An 18,221-nucleotide genomic window follows, 5' to 3' on the forward strand; every position below is an offset into this window, starting at 1 on the left:
AGTTTTTACTTGAAATCTTACAGGCAGCCGCCATTACATTAGTAGTTTGACCTTGCTTTCACTTGAATTTTCTTTTAGAGGTATGAAATGAGAAAGCAGAATTATTAGAGTCTGCATTTGTTTTTTTCCTCCCGAAGAGAAGAATATTCATTTTAAATTCTTTCTTCAATTTTTTAAAGTTATATTTAAAAACTGACTATACACGTATGGACGTCAAGGCAAAGAATACAATGAAGGTTATTAATCCCGCACGTAACCCATGACTGCTGAGATAAAGCACAGTGCAGTACATAACAACTTCTGTAGCTGAGAAAATATGTGATGTAGTGGAAAACCCAGCAGGCCAGGAATCAGAAGACATCCTATTCTTAGTCTTCCTGCCTACAAGTTATATAACTTGAAGCCAATCATTGACACCCAGCCACCAGCCACCTGATGGAGCCTCAAGTCAGCCTTTGTGAAATAAAATCAACCGGCCTTCTCTCTTCCTAATACTGATACAAGGAATAAGCAAGATTGTGCATGTAGAAGTCCTCTGAAGGTATTTTTGAAGGGAAACATGCAATTTCATTTTTTAGATCAGTATTTAACAGAGTAGCGTTGATGACTTCTGGCTGAACATTTCTCTTTAAGAAATAACTGACTGACTTAAAGGACCCTGAATTTACCCTGGACCATATATTTTCCCAGCTGATCGTTAACGGTCAGGCAGACACTATTGCTTATTTACTGCATTCCCACAGAGACGGAAGGACTCAAGGTACTATTTTTAAAAGGATGAGACATAGCGAGAGAGAGGCATGGACACATACACACTACCAAACTTAAGGTAGATAGCCAGTGGGAAGCAGCCGCATAGCACAGGGAGATCAGCTCGGTGCTTTGTGACCGCCTGGAGGGGTGGGATAGGCAGGGTGGGAGGGAGGGAGACGCAAGAGGGAAGAGATATGGGAACATATGTATATATATAACTGATTCATTTTGTTGTAAAACAGAAACTAACACACCATTGTAAAGCAATTATACTCCAATAAAGATGTTAAAAAAAAAAAAAAAAGGATGAGAAATTTTTTTGCTCTGGCTCCAATCAGTAATGTTCAAGTACTGAGACTGGTTATTCTCTAAAGAGGTATATTCCAGAGAAGGGTTCACACATTTTAAAAACACTGCATCACACTGATGGGGTAAGAGACCCACAAGCCATCTACTTTACCCTTTTTCTCACATCAGCACTGACCTTAAATGTATTGACCTAAGAGTACTAGGGGGGAAAAAAATTTCTGCTCCTTGCAATATAAAAGTAAATTCTTATTTCACATAAGAAAAGATGTAAATTACCCTGGACATGTTTCAGTACTATTGGTTGTTTAGCTCATATACTACAAACAAGCAATCTATTTCTATCTTTGCAACCACTTGCAGATCTAAGGTTAGTACATAGCCATCTCTTGAGTGAGACCAAGGTCAAAAAGCACCCTTTCTAATTGCTTACGTTTAAAAAAATCAAGGCTTGACCCATCATTATTACCATTAACCAGAGTAATAAACTTTACTCTACCTTCACACAGAATATTGGGAGGAACACTATGTATGGGTCATATAAAATTATACACCATCATTGTTCCTGGAAAAACGTAAGAGAACAGCTAAGAGAATTTGTAGTATCATCTTCAACATGTATATTTCATTTCTTATGATTCAAACTCATGTTCTTAGCTGATAATAAAGGGAATAACAGACTTGACCTTACTATTAGATTTAATTATATGTAATTGCAATAGTTGGCCATTTTGAACTAGAAAAATGGCAGTTTTATATGGTTCGACCTATACTTCAATTCATCTGACCAAGGGACAATGATAATGTAGAAATCTTTCTGCACCAATGTGGTTTCTTTCTCTCTGAAAAGCAATTGATTATTCTCTTGCCTAGTTCAGAGTTTCAAATGGAAAAAACCAAAATAAATTTCAGTTCTATTTTAGCTTCTGTAATCCTAAAGATCGATACTTTGCACACTTCAGCTTTTTATCCATAAAAGTATGAGAGTACCAACTATGCTTATGGATTCACCCTGAGAAATACATAATTGAGGAATATACTTTTTGTATACACACAGAATTTAATATACAAGTCTGTCATCTTCTATACAAAAAAATCTTGGCTATGAGCAAACAAAAAAGATGTAAAACTAAAGGATTTAAATGACATGGGAAACATAATTTAATGTTTTGTACAAAAAAAAGGATTAAAAAGGTATATAAAATGTAAAACATAAAATTTACCAAAGAACATATACATAAAAAGAAAGCTGAAAGGAATAGACAAAACATTTTAAGTTAGTATTTCTGATATTACCTAGGATTGCTGGATGATTTTTCACTGTATACTTGACAACTTTACATGTTTTTTTCAAACGTCTACAATTTTAGGGAAAAAATCTGTAAGTAAAAATTGGACTAAATGGGGAGATATGTCATTTTACTAAATGAATGACTCAATATTAAATATTTCAAACTCTACCTGATTAAAATTAAAACTCAATGGGAATTTTTCAATCTAGAAAAATATTCTGATGTTCTGGGAGAATACATGCACATAATTATCCAGGAAAATCCTGAAAAAGAAGAATTAAGTGGAAGAATACCACTCATGACATTAAAATAGAAAGGGTATGATACTAGCACCAGAGAGGCAGGTACATTCATGTAGGGGAAGAGAGCCCAGATAAGGTCAAAATATATCTAAAAATTTGATATAGTAATGACAAAAGTGACTTTTTGAATCACTTGGCAAAGTATGAATTACTCTCTAGATGTTTGGTTAGCAGGCTAATTATTTCAGTGAAAAATTACATTTTTTAAAAAATTACATTCTTAAAGCATACCTTATTCCAAAGTAAATTTCACTAGAATTCAGTAACTAAATATTTTAAAAATTATAAATATGCTATGATAAAATATAGGAGAATATTTAATAACTTTTAGATTCCCATATACCTTTTCTAATATTCACATATACTCAAGATTTAATTATCAAAATATGAAACTGCAAAAATATTGAGACAATATAAGTAAATATTCTTACAACCTTGAAGTAGAAGGTCTTTGATGGATAACATCAAACACAAACAACACAAACTGATATACAGGATTAATAAAAATTTTAAACTTCTTTATGGCAAAAAGAATTATGAGGTTTAAATGTGAATTATATATAAGCTGCGAGTATTTCTAATATATAACAGTAGATTAATAGTTGTACTACAAAAGGAACTCTTACAAATTGATTACCAAAAAAAAAACAAAAACAAAACCCACCAGCTTAGAAAGACTGAAAAAAGTAAAAAGGCAATTTACAAAAGAAAAACTATATGGGAAAACAGGTTTTTAAATATTTTGAACCTCACAATAATCAAATAAGCAACATTTTTTAACAAGAAATAATATTCAATTATATTGGCAAATATGAAAAATAATAACATCAGTATTGGAGAAGGTGTGGGAAAGGGGAGACATTCAGAGGTGGACACTCCAGCATGAACTGGTACAACCTCTCGATGAAGAAAAAATTTGATGCTACAAATATCCTTTGACTAGTCAAGTCTACTTCTAAAAGTACATCCAAAGAAAATAATCAGTGATGTGTGAAAAATGTATGTTCAGTAATAGTCTCTGCAATGCTGTTTATAGGGGAAACAGTTACTGAGTGGTGATTAAGAGCTTGGAGCTGAGGAACTAAGCTGTCTGGATTCAGATTCCTGATGCTAACCTCTTCCTACCCATGTGACCTGCAGCAAGTTTAACTTTCTGTGCTTCAGTTTCTTCATGAGTAAAGTTCAGACAATAATAGTATTTGCCTCACAGGGTTTTAAGGATAAAATTGGCAAATAAATGAAAAGCACCCAGAACATTGCAAGGAACTTAGTAAGCACTCAATAAATGTTACCTATTATCATTGCTGAGAAAAAAATTGTGAAATGCCATTTATAGGGATGGCTTAAGTGAAGGATATTGATCAAAAGATCAGAACACTATGAGGTCATTAGAAATGATGAGGTAAAATTATAAGCATGGAAAAATGCCACCGTAGATGACATTAAGTTTTTAAATAAGGGTTACAAAGCAGGAATACTTTACTACCTCATCTTTAATTGAACAGATATAAATATATATGTGAGCATTCAGAGCAAAGAATACGGAAGCACATAAGCCGAAGTACAAACAATGACTGAATGTGGGTGTAGAATTACGGATGATTTTCATTTTCATCCTTATACTTGTGGTTTTTTGGTACGAAAAAACCTTTTCTTTTTAAATTAATGTTACTTTTATAATAAAAAATAAACTTATACCCATTTTGAAAAAAAGGCAACTGGAAAGTCAATTAACACAATTAGAAGTGATGGGTGATTGATAACGCAGAAGTACAGGCAATGAAGTAACCACGGGAAAGGGCTGGTCCAGACTTTCCACTCACCCATTCTTTAATTGCCAAAAACATGTTTATGGAGGATGACGATAATATATACAATTGTGCTAAAAATTACTTGAACAACTTGCAGTTTATAAATAGATATGTCAACAGGTTATAAATATATAAGTATGTGAGACTAGGGCTTGGGCTTAATTTTTTTAAAAGATCAACCATCTACATTTTTCAATCCAAATGACCAATTTCCCAAAAGTAACGTTTGGGCTACAAACCAAAGCTTCTTAGTAGCAGTTAGCAGGTAAGATGACAGCAACATTGTAGGCTTATCTGGTTACACATCCTGTTTATGTCTACAAATTTAGCTGATCTCATCTAATATTAACTGATGTCCAAATACCTAATTATACACACACACACACACACACACACACACACAGATCATGTAACCACAGGTTATAAGTCAGTGACTTGGTACCATTAACTTACTGTATTATTTTGTTTTCAACGTTTGAAAGAGGCCAATAGCAGCTTTAAAACCATTTTTATGGTATCTCTAAGCAAAAACATAATATTTCCGATAGAAGCACATGGGGAAGGCCTTATCATTCAAAATCTAAAATTGATTGATCTCTTTAAGCTTCAGAAATACCCATATTACTGATTACCTTATTAACACTGAAACATCTGTTTTAAGGGATAGGATTAACTTCCTGATCTATAGACAAAAGGCAAAGGAAGCATAGGGATGAAGCAGAGTTTGATCAAAATGGCTTACTCATCCGTAGCAATTAGCAGATTTGTTTTAATTACTGGATATTAAATTTTGATGTTACTGATATTATTAAATGATGGAAACTGAGTCTACACAATGAGTTTAATTCAGAGTGTCAAGAATATTAAACAACCAAAAAAAAAAAAAAACTCAGCTAAAGCATCATTAGGGGGTCTTTGGTCTCTTCATCAATGTCTATTTAACAAATAGATTTTTAAATTAATAATAAGAGTAAATACAAATATTTAGCTTTTTCTAACATCATTCTCAGCTTTGAATACTTTTTCTCAAAGGAAACTTCAAACTCAAAGGACTCCTATAATAATACCGGGGAGGTAAAATGTTTACAGTGAAGTTGCTGTTTATGAGGAAATTAGGTTCCAAAGTCAGCATGTAAAAAAAAAAAATCATGCATAGCCAACATTATTCTTTAAAATTCTTAAAGTACAACACTCTCACCATAACTTAAGAAACTAGATTTCTTCCTGTATTGGAGCAGCCTGCTGAGTCCTTAGGTGCACAGTGCCTTAGAGCAGATGCCCAAAAAAACAGAAACAAAAACCAGAGACTGCGGCAAGGATGGGGATGTTGGTGCATAACTTTGGAAGTAGGGGACAGGTCAACATGGGTGAGGAAAAGAGGCAAGTGGGGATGTGAAACAATGAATAGTGCGCATAGCTATTTTGCAAAGAACACCAAGACACACAACAGTTTGTTTGAAAGACGCTGTTTGATGGCCTGGAATCCAGCAGGTGGGCTGCAAGGAGAGAGAAGCCATGGCATGCAGTATTCCATGGGAGGGTGAAAGAAGAGATCTAGCTGGTTTCCTCCCAACTCCTGTTCTGCATTGCTACGGTTCACTCAGAGGGACTTAACTGTTCTAGACTTTCAGGCTGCCTTATTCAGCCCCTCTGGCAGCCATCAGGAATTCAGATTCTAGTCCAGAGTCCAAAAGTGATGGGGGAAGCTCTGGGCAGGCGGCTGGTTGGCCCAGCTGCAAGGCAGCAGCCAAGGAGAAGGATCCAGCATTCCCAAGGCAGCTGAACAGTCTACCCCTGGTGGCAGATTCGTCTGGGAGGTGGATAGTGCCAAGGCAATCTGGGGAGACACACATCACAAGATGTGTGTCTGATAATTTGAAGAAGTTGGTTTGTATTTAGAAGTTTTACTGGACAAGAAAAAATATCTTCTTTAAATATTAAAAGGCATACTCAATACTGTATTATCATAATACATGTAAGAAGAAAGTGAAAACGAAGACAACTGAGGTAAACAAAATGTCATGTCTCTCATCTCACATTTCTAAGGAGCTCACTTCATTAAGCAGTATGATGGGCAAAAATGTATAACATCTGATCTTTCCCTTAATGCAATTGTAAATGTGTTCAGTTAAATGTACACACATTTCAACACCACTTTACCAATTGTCTACTAGGCACCAGGGCTTTCTCTTATAGTCTCACTTAAGCTTCAAAGCAAACTCTATAGGTCCCATTTTACAGAAAACTTAACAGAAAAATAAATAACACAGAAGGTCGCACCTATCAAATGACAGAACAAGGACTAGAATAACATTCTTTTATTATGTCATGCTATCCAAACCACTGAAAATCCAGGACCCATTTTAATAATTATCAAAACTTAGGAAAGCAAGTGCTTCTAATCTCTAAGAATAACATTCTTTGGGAGGACTTGTACTTGTCTTAGAAACTAGAATATTAGGGATCTCCCTAGAAAAACCATATACAACTTACAGTCCAAAGTTTGCTGAATTTTTCATAGAAAAATATGTATTACTGTACCGTAGTATATTATAAAAACATTATTATCACATTATTATACAAATATAGTGAACTTTGTGGGCCTCACATGCCCCTTCACACCAGAAATATTCATTACCCCAGGTGCCGAGAGTGTCGCCTACTTATGGCTCATAGCCAAGTCCCTCCCCTAAGATTACACCACCTCCCTGGGTACAGCTCACTTCCAGTGACTGATGGAGATGGGGTAAATGGACCAACCTCCTTGACTCAATTTAGGGTATCTCTGAAAAGCCATTCCAGCTTCTAAGTAATGCTGGGACTGAGTGAGGCCTTTGTTACCACTGTACAGCAGTTCAACTTCTGCCTAATCCTTCTTCCCTCTATTCCTTACAGGTATGGTTCCAAAGAGCACTACCCAATAAAACTCCTGCTTGAAACCTCAGTCTCAGGGCTTAGAACTTGGACAATCCAAACTATGACAAGAAGAGATATTGAATATTGATTGATATTCAATATTGATATTGAATATTGAATGTGATGTGACAAAATGAGACTGAGAGATAATCAGAGTTTTAAATGTGTTTACTAGGGGAAAAAAGAGCGCAAAATAAATAAATATCCAACAAGAGAAAAAAAAACCAAAACCCTGAGGACCTGATAGGAAAATGGGCAAAAACACGAACAAACACGTCGAGAGAAAGATACACAAATGGCCCTTAAATATAAGATGTTCCACTTCATTTATAATAAAATATGTTAATATTTTTTATTAACTTAAAACTATGTTAGCACTAGCCATGAAGAATCTGAAAATAAAATTAAGAAAACATATTTAGAATAGCATCTAAAAGAATACACATTGAAGAATAGATTTAACAAAAGAGTATGAAATTTGTGCTCAGGAAACAATAAAACATTGTCGAAAGAAATTAAAGAAGACATAAGTATATACATAAGTATGTAGAAAGACATCCCATATTCACAGAATGTTCATAGAATGGAAGATTCAATATTGTTAAGCTGGCAATACTCCCAAAATTGACCTACATATTCAAGAGAATTCCTATCAAAATACCAGCTGGCTTTCTTTTGCAGAAATTTACAATATGATCCTAAGATTTATATGGAAATGCAAGAGGCAATCTTGAAAAAGAAGAACAAAGTTGGAAGATGGACATTTCTTGATTTCAAAACTTACTAAGAAGCCACAGGAATCAAGACAGTGTGGTAACCACGTAAGGATAGATATATAATAGATCAATGGAATAAAACTGAAAGTCCATAAATAAGCCCTAACCATATGGTTAGCCAATTTCTGACAACAGTGCCAAGACAATTCAATGGAGAAAAACAGTCTTTTCAACAAATGGTACTGGGACAACTGCACCCAAAGGAATGGAGTTGCACTCCTTCCTTACATCACACAAAAATTAACTTCAAATTAACTCCACAGACTGACGTGTAAGAGTTAAAACAATAAAGCTCTTAAAAAAGTCTTCATGGGTTAGGCAAAACCGTCTTAGATACAACACCAAAAGCATAAGTGACAAAAGAAAAAACTAGATATATTGGACTTTATCAAAATTAAAAATTTTGTGTTTGAAAGGACACAATCAAGAAAATGAAAAGACAACTCATAGAATAGGAGAAAATATATGCAAATCCTGCATCTGATAAGGGACTTATATCCAAAATATAGAAAAGACTCCTACAACTCAATAATAAAGACAAAAAATCCAACTAAAAATGGGCAGATGACCTGAATGGACATTTTTCCAAAGATACACAAATGGCCAATAAGCACATGAAAAGATATTCAATGTCATTAGTTATCAGGGAGATGCAAATCAAAACCACAATGAGATACCACTTACCATGGAGACTCTAAACTTCCTCTGAAAGGGTAAATGTAATACAAATATGGAAAACAGGAAGAAGCCATACAAACACCAGAAACAAACTCATGTATGTGTAGGAAGTTAATATGTGACTGAGCTGGCATTGTAAATTAGCAAAGAGATGTACTGCTCAATGAATGATTTGGTAACAATTAGCTATCTACTTGAAGAAAAATCAAACTGGATCCACATGTGATAGATACAAAAATAAATTCTAGGACCTCCCTGGTGGCACAGTGGTTGAGAATACGCCTGCCAATGCAGGGGACACGGGTCTGAGCCTTGGTCTGGGAAGATCCCACATGCCGCGGACAACTACGCCGGTGCACCACAACTACAGAGCCTGTGCTCTAGAGCCCGCGAGCCACAACTACTGATCCCACATGCCACAAGTACTGAAGCTCATGTACCTAGAGCTCGTGCTCTGCAACAAGAGAAGGCACAGCAGCGAGAAGCCCGCGCACCACAAGGCAGAGTAGCCCCCGCTCACTGCAACTAGAGAAAGCCCACACGCAGCAACAAAGACCCAACGCAGCCAAAAATAGATAAATAATTAGTTAATTAAAAAACAAAAAATAAATTCTAGGTAAAGTAAAAACCTAATCATAAAAGCCTATAAATATGACAAAAGAAAAATGTTTTGTAATACCTTTATGATATTATTAGTATTAAGCAAGACATTATTAATATTAAAGATCTAAATTCTGATAAAAAGAGGAAGAGTTGACACATTAAGTAATTTAAAATCAAAAAATTTATAAAGCACCATAAATAAAGCTAAAAGGCAAACAACAGAATGGGAGAAAATGTTTGTAATCTTTCTAACGGACAAGAGACCTAAAGAACTTCTACAAAGCAATAAGGCAGGGTACATAAGAGTCACGCTCAGGATGTGCACTGCAACTGTTTCAATAACAAAAAATCGACCACCTCAGTGCCCATCAATTGAGGGATAGTTAAGTTAGAATAAATTCACACTTTTAATAGCTAAAAGAATGAGGTATATAAATATTTTGTCATTAAAAGTTCTAGTGTTACCATAAAAACCATCAAGCTTCACAATATATGCATCTTAATCTCATTTATATTTAAAAATAGATTTATGGGACTTGTCCCTCAGTCCAGTGGTTAGGACTCCGTCCTTCCACTGCAGAGGGCGGATTCAAACCCTGGTTAGGGAACTAAGATCCCGCATGCCATGCAGCATGGCCAAAAAAAAAAAACAAAAACAAAAACAAAAAGATTTATGGCTATGCTCAAAAAGCAGCAGCAGGGGACACTTCCCTGGTGGTGCAGTGGTTAGAACTAGGTGCTAGGGGGCACGGGTTCCATCCTTCATGGGGGAACTAAGATCCCGCATGCTGCACAGCGTGCCCACCCCCCAAAAAAGAAGGATACGTATCTACCGGTATGTATTTTACTGATTTTATCTCTAAAGAGAAGCGGTTGAAATGGGAGGAACTAACGGACGATAGTTTTATTCTATATACCTCTACACTGTTTGAATATTTTACAGTGATAATATTCCCCAATCATCTAAATTTAATAACCCGTAACTGGAAGTACATGTTGAAAACCTGGTAATTAAGAGTCACCAAGAAGCCCAGCTTCCAGAATACCAACCATAGGTTATTGGTGTTTTCCTTCCAGTTTTATTATTGTATACCTCATAACAATATCATTCTGTATCTAAAATTTATAGCCTTTAAAAAAATAACATTTCATGAGGATTTCCCCTTTTCAGAAAAAAATCCTCCTCTACTGACCATATAATGTATACATTGTATTCACCTAAGTTATTGAAAAGTATTTCATTTGTCTTTCAGTGGTTCATGGTGAGAGAACTGTCCTTAAACGGCAGGCTTTCTACTGATGATTTTTGTAACAGTTATGGACTAACTGTGGTCATTGACCTAACTGTGGTCACAGGAACTGAAGTAACTATTTTCTTGTCCTAAATCGGCGAACTTCAAGTTCGAAATAAACCATCTCTCCCTCTTTGGACTCAATCAGATAAATGAGTACAGTACTTAGTAAATTCTTAATAAACACTACCTGCTATAACTATTATACTCTATTTCAGTGAGAAAAGTACCTAATAGTGACTGCAAAATCCAAAAGTTTAGAAATACACATCAGTTAGTAGATCACACCAATGTGAATGTACTTAATGCCATTGAACTGCATACTCAGAACGGTAAACTTTATGTTTATTTTACCACAATAAAAAAAATTTGAAAAGCTATATTGATTAAAAGACCATATAACTCATTTCTTACTGGATATTATGATTGACTAATTGAAGCAGAAATTCCAGATCAAGCCCAATACAAGTCAGCAAGGAAGTATGATCTGTATGTCATTCGATCAGCATTCTATTTACAAATTCATTTTCACCTCTTCTAGAATCTAGGGTTTCAAAATTACTGAACAGTTTTCTACTTACCTTTATTTCTTACATGTAGGTCACCCAAGGTTTACTCTGCAGATAAGTGTAAAAAAGAACAAATACAGTTTTTTTACTATCACAGGGCTCCTGAATAAGATGTTAGTGGAGCCCGGGTCTGAGATAGCTACTCACAAGACCCTAACGTATCCTATGCCATTATCTAAAATGTAAATCTCTAAGGTTACAAGGGGGATTAGTTATTCAAGGTAGAATTTCTCTCCACAGTCACTACGATCTAAGCCAGAGTTTATATTTAGAGTCATTCTGACGACTGTAATATTACTAGTTCCAGGCAGCTGAATGAGTCTGTAGATAAATGGAGTGAATAAGCAGATATACTATTTAAAAACAAAACAAAACAAAACAACAAAAAAACTTGCTGAGAACTTCTGAGAGCTTTAAAGTGTCAGTGGTCTTTCTTTCTCTCTCCTTATAAGTAGAAGGAACATGTCCGATATCAGAGGTATTAATAGGAGAGTTAAAAGCAAAGTCTCTGCTTTACAAAATCATAGTTCATGTATCAATGATTAAAGAGCTTTAAGGAATAACAGGGAAAATATAAAGTTTTACCAAAGTTCTGTGTCTAGAAATATAGCACCTACCAAGGAGACTAGTTTATTTCTGGTCTATTCCTAGAAAGTAAATAAATGTAGCTGAGGTTACATTTTTCTCTCACTGACATATTCTGCTTGTTATTTTCCATCTATTAGCAATGATTTGAACTTTATCACTATTAAAAAAATTACATACTATATCAAACTCCTTCCCTTTTTTCTAATCAATGTTTAAGATTAGATTTATTTAAATGTCTATTTTAATGAAAGTAAAACTCATTTCCAGAATTTTAAATAAGGTTGTTTGAAACATTACAAATTACAAGTTTCATAAAAAGGCATAGCTTCCTTCTTCAAAATTGGGATGAAAGAAAAGGCTAAAATGCCCAATACCAAAAATGGAACTTCTCCAACATAAACTGGTTGACTTTTTAGTCTAAAATATGTTTCTACATTGCAGTGATTTCAGGCAGCTGTAAAGGAAAAGGCGATATGTGACGATATTAACAGCAAAACTTCACTAACTTACTGAAAGCAATTTGGCCCAAATACAGTGGCGAGATTGTGAACATTCATGCGGTTCTGCACATGGTGCTTGGCTACTTTTGTCAAGAATTGGCAAAGGTACTTGAGGAGGCAGTAGTGGGTGTCTGGCAGCTCTTTTATTAAGGCTCTTAAGCTACTCTCCTGAGCATCATTTCTGTCATCTGGAAAGAAAAAAGAACGAAAAATGTTCTCAGGCATATTTTACAGTAACAATAACAAAGATACACCAGTACAATACATTATAACACTTAATTCAGAAAATCGTTCCCAGGGACTGAGATACAGCATTATAAAGAGGCATTTTTGCCTCTTCTTTGATCCTCAAGCATTTGACTTTAAAGAATAACTAACTTATTCAAGACCCTGCAAACCACAAGCTTTTTATTCAGTGCATAAAATAGGTTACTATTTCAATTCTGTGTTTTCATGACACATATTAAGATAATGGTTGGGTTTTTATTCATAGCGGAATCTTCCATTTGACTTTTGTCTTCCAGTCTGTTAAAAACAAGAATCTCTTGGTTGAATAAAATTTGATACAAGAGACCTTCCAGGATTACCATGAGTGACACCAAACTTAGTAATCAGGAATCTGTGCACAGAGAAAACTGAAGGAAACTTCTAATTTTTACACAGCTTTTTAATCGCCCACGTCATATAGTTTAAAATTTGCTACGTGCCTCATACAAAAGCCTAATAACCTTGTATAAAGCCAAAAGTATCCAACGATGTGCCAAAATTCACAGGCAGACATGTGAAAAGTTCTCCTCAGTTCTCAAAGATTTGTTTGTTTTGTCAATATTTAAATACAGTGAAGTTGCTATCTTAAGTAATTTTGTATACTACTTTCTATCAGAGGAAAATACAAATCTTTTACAGCGAATACTTAAGCGGAATAATGACAATCCATCCTTTAGACGGATGTGTAAGAGAATGAAAATTTAACCCAGTTATATTTAACACACATTGGATTCTTTAATTGAGATAGGCCAGCTGCTTTAGCCAATCAAGAGTATAAGAAACAAAAAAGTGAAGCAGATAAGATGCAAAGGAAGAGGGCTGATGGTTAACACTGATTAGTCAGCGTTACAAGATACACAGGCAACGTGCCATCACAGGAAACAAAAACACAGAAAAGACACAGAAAGTCACAGACTGCTACTGAGTGTCTGCAGAGCACAGGATAAGAATGCAGGCTTGGGAGCCACTTTCTGGGTTAGGATCCTGCTTTAGCCACCTACTACCTGTGTGGCCTCGGACTCTTCACTAAACTGTTTCCTTATCTGTAAGTGGTAACAGTAACTATCCAGTAGGGTTGTGATGAGGATTAAATGAGTTGACAGTCGTAGAGTACTTAAAACAGAGTAGTTGATACATACTAAGTGCTATGTTAAGTATTTGTTACACAAACAAAATAACGTTTTGCTTTACCTTCATTAATTTGGTTTTATGAGCACACTGAGGTTTTAGTGAAATGTCTTTTAATATAAACCCTAATCCAAACCTAACCTTTATGAATATGAGAATAAGTGATGCTGTCAAAAATAGCAATGCCGGGCTTCCCTGGTGGCGCGGTGGTTGAGAATCTGCCTGCCAATGCAGGGGACACGGGTTCAAGCCCCGGTCTGGGAAGATCCCACATGCCGCAGAGCAACTAGGCCTGTGAGCCACAACTACTGAGCCTGCGCGTCTGGAGCCTGTGCTCCGCAACAAGAGAGGCCGCGATAGTGAGAGGTCCGCGCACCGCAATGAAGAGTGGCCCCCGTTTGCCACAACTAGAGAAAGCCCTCGCACAGAAACGAAGACCCAACACAGCCAAAAATAAATAAATTAAAAAATTAAAAAATATATATAAAAAAATAGCAATGCCAAAAATGTGTAGATTTCAATCTTTGGTAGAATCATATCGGAGAACATTCTATTTATGATTAGAATAAGTATTTCTTACTGATCACAAACAATGTGATTCAATAAACTATAATGTTTAGGGCAAAATAGATTTCTTGATTCTAGAAGTTTTTCATATTAACTTAAGTTACATTTAAAAAAGAAATCATATCCGAATACTTTGATAATCCATAAAGACATGTGTGGCATGTTGCGTATGATGGCATTATTGTCCACTGTACTATGACCTTGCCTACCAGGAATACGTAAGAAATGGAAATAATTAAGTTTGGAGTGATTAAAAATGAACTGAAGACTACCCATTTCTCATGCCTTTATATCATATAAATATGAACTAAGAAAAAATGTACTCCTATTTGGTTTTTTTGTTTCTTTTTTTATGGTGACTAATCCAAAGTGAGTCTGGATGTCTTCATGGGTGTGTGCTCTCATTCTAAAATTGTGGATTAATTCCCAGCATTTCAGGGTACAAGCAACAGCTTTCCAACAGCCTTGACAATGCACCCCTGCCCTTCTTTCTGGCTCTGAAATGAAACCTCAAATCCTACAGCAGGCAATGCGTGAAGACACCAGATCAAAAAAATATATTCAGAATAGTTAGGAATTTATGACATCTTTGAAAAAGAAGCAGTACTTTGATCATACTTCTAATATTCTGAAATACAGTGAATAATTTCCCAGGAAATAAAACCAATAAAAAATAGGAAGGGAGACATCTATTCAGAGAATCTCCAACTTAACAAAATACCATGAAATCCTTTATGGCATGAATGAAAGAATCGCTAGATATGTTTTCCAAAAGCAAAAATAAATATGCGGAAAAAATATATCTATCTCCTTCTACCCAAGAGCATTTCGGCTGCCTCTGATGGAAGACAGATTCACTGGTTCACTCGTTGGGTGAGGACACGAGTGGCCTCTACTTGGGCGGCTCTGACAGCAGCACATCACGTTCGGACCTTAAATATTCATAATTTACCTCCTGAATTTGTTCAAATACATCGACAGGGCTGTCAAGACCTTACTTTATTAGCATGACATTTCTACTGGCCTCTTTCCATACCGATTAATTACGTGCTACCGCAATACTGAGAATCTACCACGTGCACTGCGTTTCCAGAAATATGGGGTAAATATCACCATTATTGTCCGACTACAGCAACCCCACAGACAAGATCTCCTACACGTAAGATTAATAACTGCTCCACACGTTTAGAGGGGGACTGTGGAAGAATGCCTAGCGTAGCACTCCGTGGGGGAGTGTGGGTGTGAATGTGCCTAAGGAGATGCCTTCTGATGCTTTCCAGAAGCAAAATTCATAATAATTATTATTCCTTGCATTACTTTTTGATTCACTGGTACCTAAATATAATAAACAGTGCCGTGTTCATTCGTGTTCTTGCCTTTCTATCGGTCATGACAACGTCTCCCTCAACGTCTCACATCATGAACAAGCGTCAGCCATGCTTCTATCTTGGGCACGTTGATTCCTAACGTCTACTTACGGCACGCTACGTGTGATGTTGATCACATGCCGTCTGCGTGTCTGACTGTCTCTGATACCAGGAATATAGCACTGAACGAAATAAACATCATGCTTTTATTAAGCATATTCTACTTGGGGGGGAGACAGACAAAAATCAAATCAATGTTTTGGATTTATGCTATGAAATGCTACGAAGAAACATAGAGCAGGGTCGGGGGGACTAAAGCAGAGTGACGCAGGAGTGAGGGATGGCGGGGAAGGCCTCTTGATGAGGTAGTGATTGTGTTTACCTTATCGAAGTCGAGAAGCCCTCTCGGCTGTGGCGACAACCGAGCAGAGCTGAAGGGAAGAGCCAAGAGCATTCTAAGCAGTGGACACAGCAAGTGCTAGGGCCCGAAGTGGGTCCTGGGGCTGGGGCCAAGGGGTGGAAGGTGGGACAGTGGTAGGACATGAAATCAGGGGACGGTGAGGGCAGATCATGACAGTCTTATAAGTCATGGGGTTTTTTTTCTCCCCCTATGTCAGGGTTCTGAGCTGTGGGGAGACTTGAAAGGACCACTCTGGCTGCTGTACTGAATCCCAACTGTGGGAGACATAGCTGAACACAGGGAGACTCTGGTTAGAGGACCACTGTGACACTCCCAGAGGAGAAAGGCCAGTTGGCCTGGACCAGGTTGCCAGTGGTAAGATGGTGAGACATGGGCAGATTCTGGATAGAGTATCAGTGTGTCCTGTTTGTTTTACACATGAAAACTATGTGTATGGAATACTTATTCAGTCATTCAACAGGTAGCTATTGAGTTAACTACTCTATGTCAGGCACAATTCTAAGCATTTGGGATACATCAGTAAACAAAACAGAAATCCCTGCCTTGATGGAACTTACATTCTCGTGGATGAGACATTAAAAAATAAATATAGTGGTAGGGCTAGAAGAAACTGGGAGTACCGGCCAGGGTGAGGCGTGGTGACTGTAATTATAAATAAGATTGTCAGGAAGGCCTAGTTGACAATGCATTTGATGTTTGGAGGAAGTTAAAGCAAAAAAAAAAAAAAAAAAAATCCACAAACTAGCAAATGTAAGCTCTTTCAGAGTTGGAGATCGAGTTTTAAACATCTTTTAAAGCCCCTCAATGCCTGGCATATAAAAAGTGATCAAGAAGTAGTTTTAATAGATCGATACACATTTAGGGCACACTTTTAAGCCACCCAGTAAGACCTAATACTATAGGAATAAAGAGACATCTATATATCAAATATGTCTAAAAGAGATGTGGACTAATTTAGTCCATTTACAGAACTAGCTGGGTCAGGGTGTTACATAGCAATTATACTACAGGGAGTATTTAAGTGATAAGAAATCCTTTGGTGGTCAGAGAGGAAGGACACTCGGCAATAAAATTCCACAGAAAGGCCTCAGCAGTAGTGAAGTGCGCCTCTGCGGATGTATTAGAATATTTTAACTGTTTTAAGCTTGAGGTTACTTCTAGAATTAAATTGGCATAAAAAATTAGGATGTGTATAATTTATTAATCCAAAAGGCTTAAGAAAACTTTGCAGATGGAATAATGGTTTAATAATTGAAACAGTCATCATTTTCCTCAACATCAATCTTTTCCTAGGACAAGAACTAACTTTTTTCCATTAGTGAAAAGGGCCACTTCAAATTATTCATGTTTCTTAAAAGATTTTCACTGTTGGCTGAATCTGACGCATTTTTTAAGCTAAACCGCAAACAGGAAACTAGCACACAGTACATGTGGTATACAGGTAAACTACTCAGCAGTTGAAGAAGATTGTACTGTAAGAACTTTTGCTCCAGATTAGGTAGCAAACGCTGAACCGTGTGACAAGTATTTGCTCTCATTAAAAAAAGATTAGGATCATCATCAGTAAGGCTGGACCCACATCACGGGATGGCACCTAACTCTAATCTGGACATTTATCCTAGCGCTTGTCATGTGCTGTGACTTTTCAGTGGCCATGAAGTGATTCTGCATTACTATACACACAATCTTAGCCTCAAGGAGAAAAAAAACAACAACTGGCAAAACGCTAATCTCTACTACGATGTATCTCAGGGCCGTGAGAAGGTCAGCCATGAAAAGAACCAAAATATTTAGCTTCATGGCGCCAGATTCACTGAAGTAGCTTTTTATTTCCTCATTAAGTCTCACACAAGGATTTCTGAAAACTTGCTAATCTATCCGATAGAATAGTGAGCTGCTGCTGACCCTGAAGACGGAGGAAGGTCACAAGCCTGAGAATATGGACAGCCTCCAAAAGTGGAGAAGCCAGCAGGGAAACAGGGGCCGTGGCCTCACAACCACACGGAACTGAAAACTCCCCCAAACCCGAATGAGCCTGGAAGCAGCAAGAACTCAGGCTGACTGACACGTCGGTTTTGACCTGTG

The 18,221-nt window shown here is 36.5% G+C and overlaps 1 protein-coding gene across 2 annotated transcripts in view; it reads right to left on the bottom strand.

Moving 5' to 3' along the window:
* Positions 1–18,221, bottom strand: part of FAM13A (family with sequence similarity 13 member A) — a 335,740-nt gene that overhangs the window by 264,818 nt on the left and 52,701 nt on the right. The window contains exon 1 of one of the 2 annotated variants that reach the window (XM_060147573.1): positions 11,311–11,429. Coding sequence is in view for 1 of the 2 variants with exons in the window: in XM_060147574.1 (XP_060003557.1) it covers positions 12,397–12,574 (178 nt within the window). In the remaining variant the exon portion in view is untranslated. Of the gene's footprint in view, positions 1–11,310; positions 11,430–12,396; positions 12,575–18,221 lie in introns of those variants that run through there. The other variant, XM_060147574.1, reaches the window with a different exon arrangement.

The sequence above is a fragment of the Lagenorhynchus albirostris genome, chromosome 4, assembly GCF_949774975.1.
Source record: "Lagenorhynchus albirostris chromosome 4, mLagAlb1.1, whole genome shotgun sequence".
NCBI lineage: Eukaryota > Metazoa > Chordata > Mammalia > Artiodactyla > Delphinidae > Lagenorhynchus > Lagenorhynchus albirostris.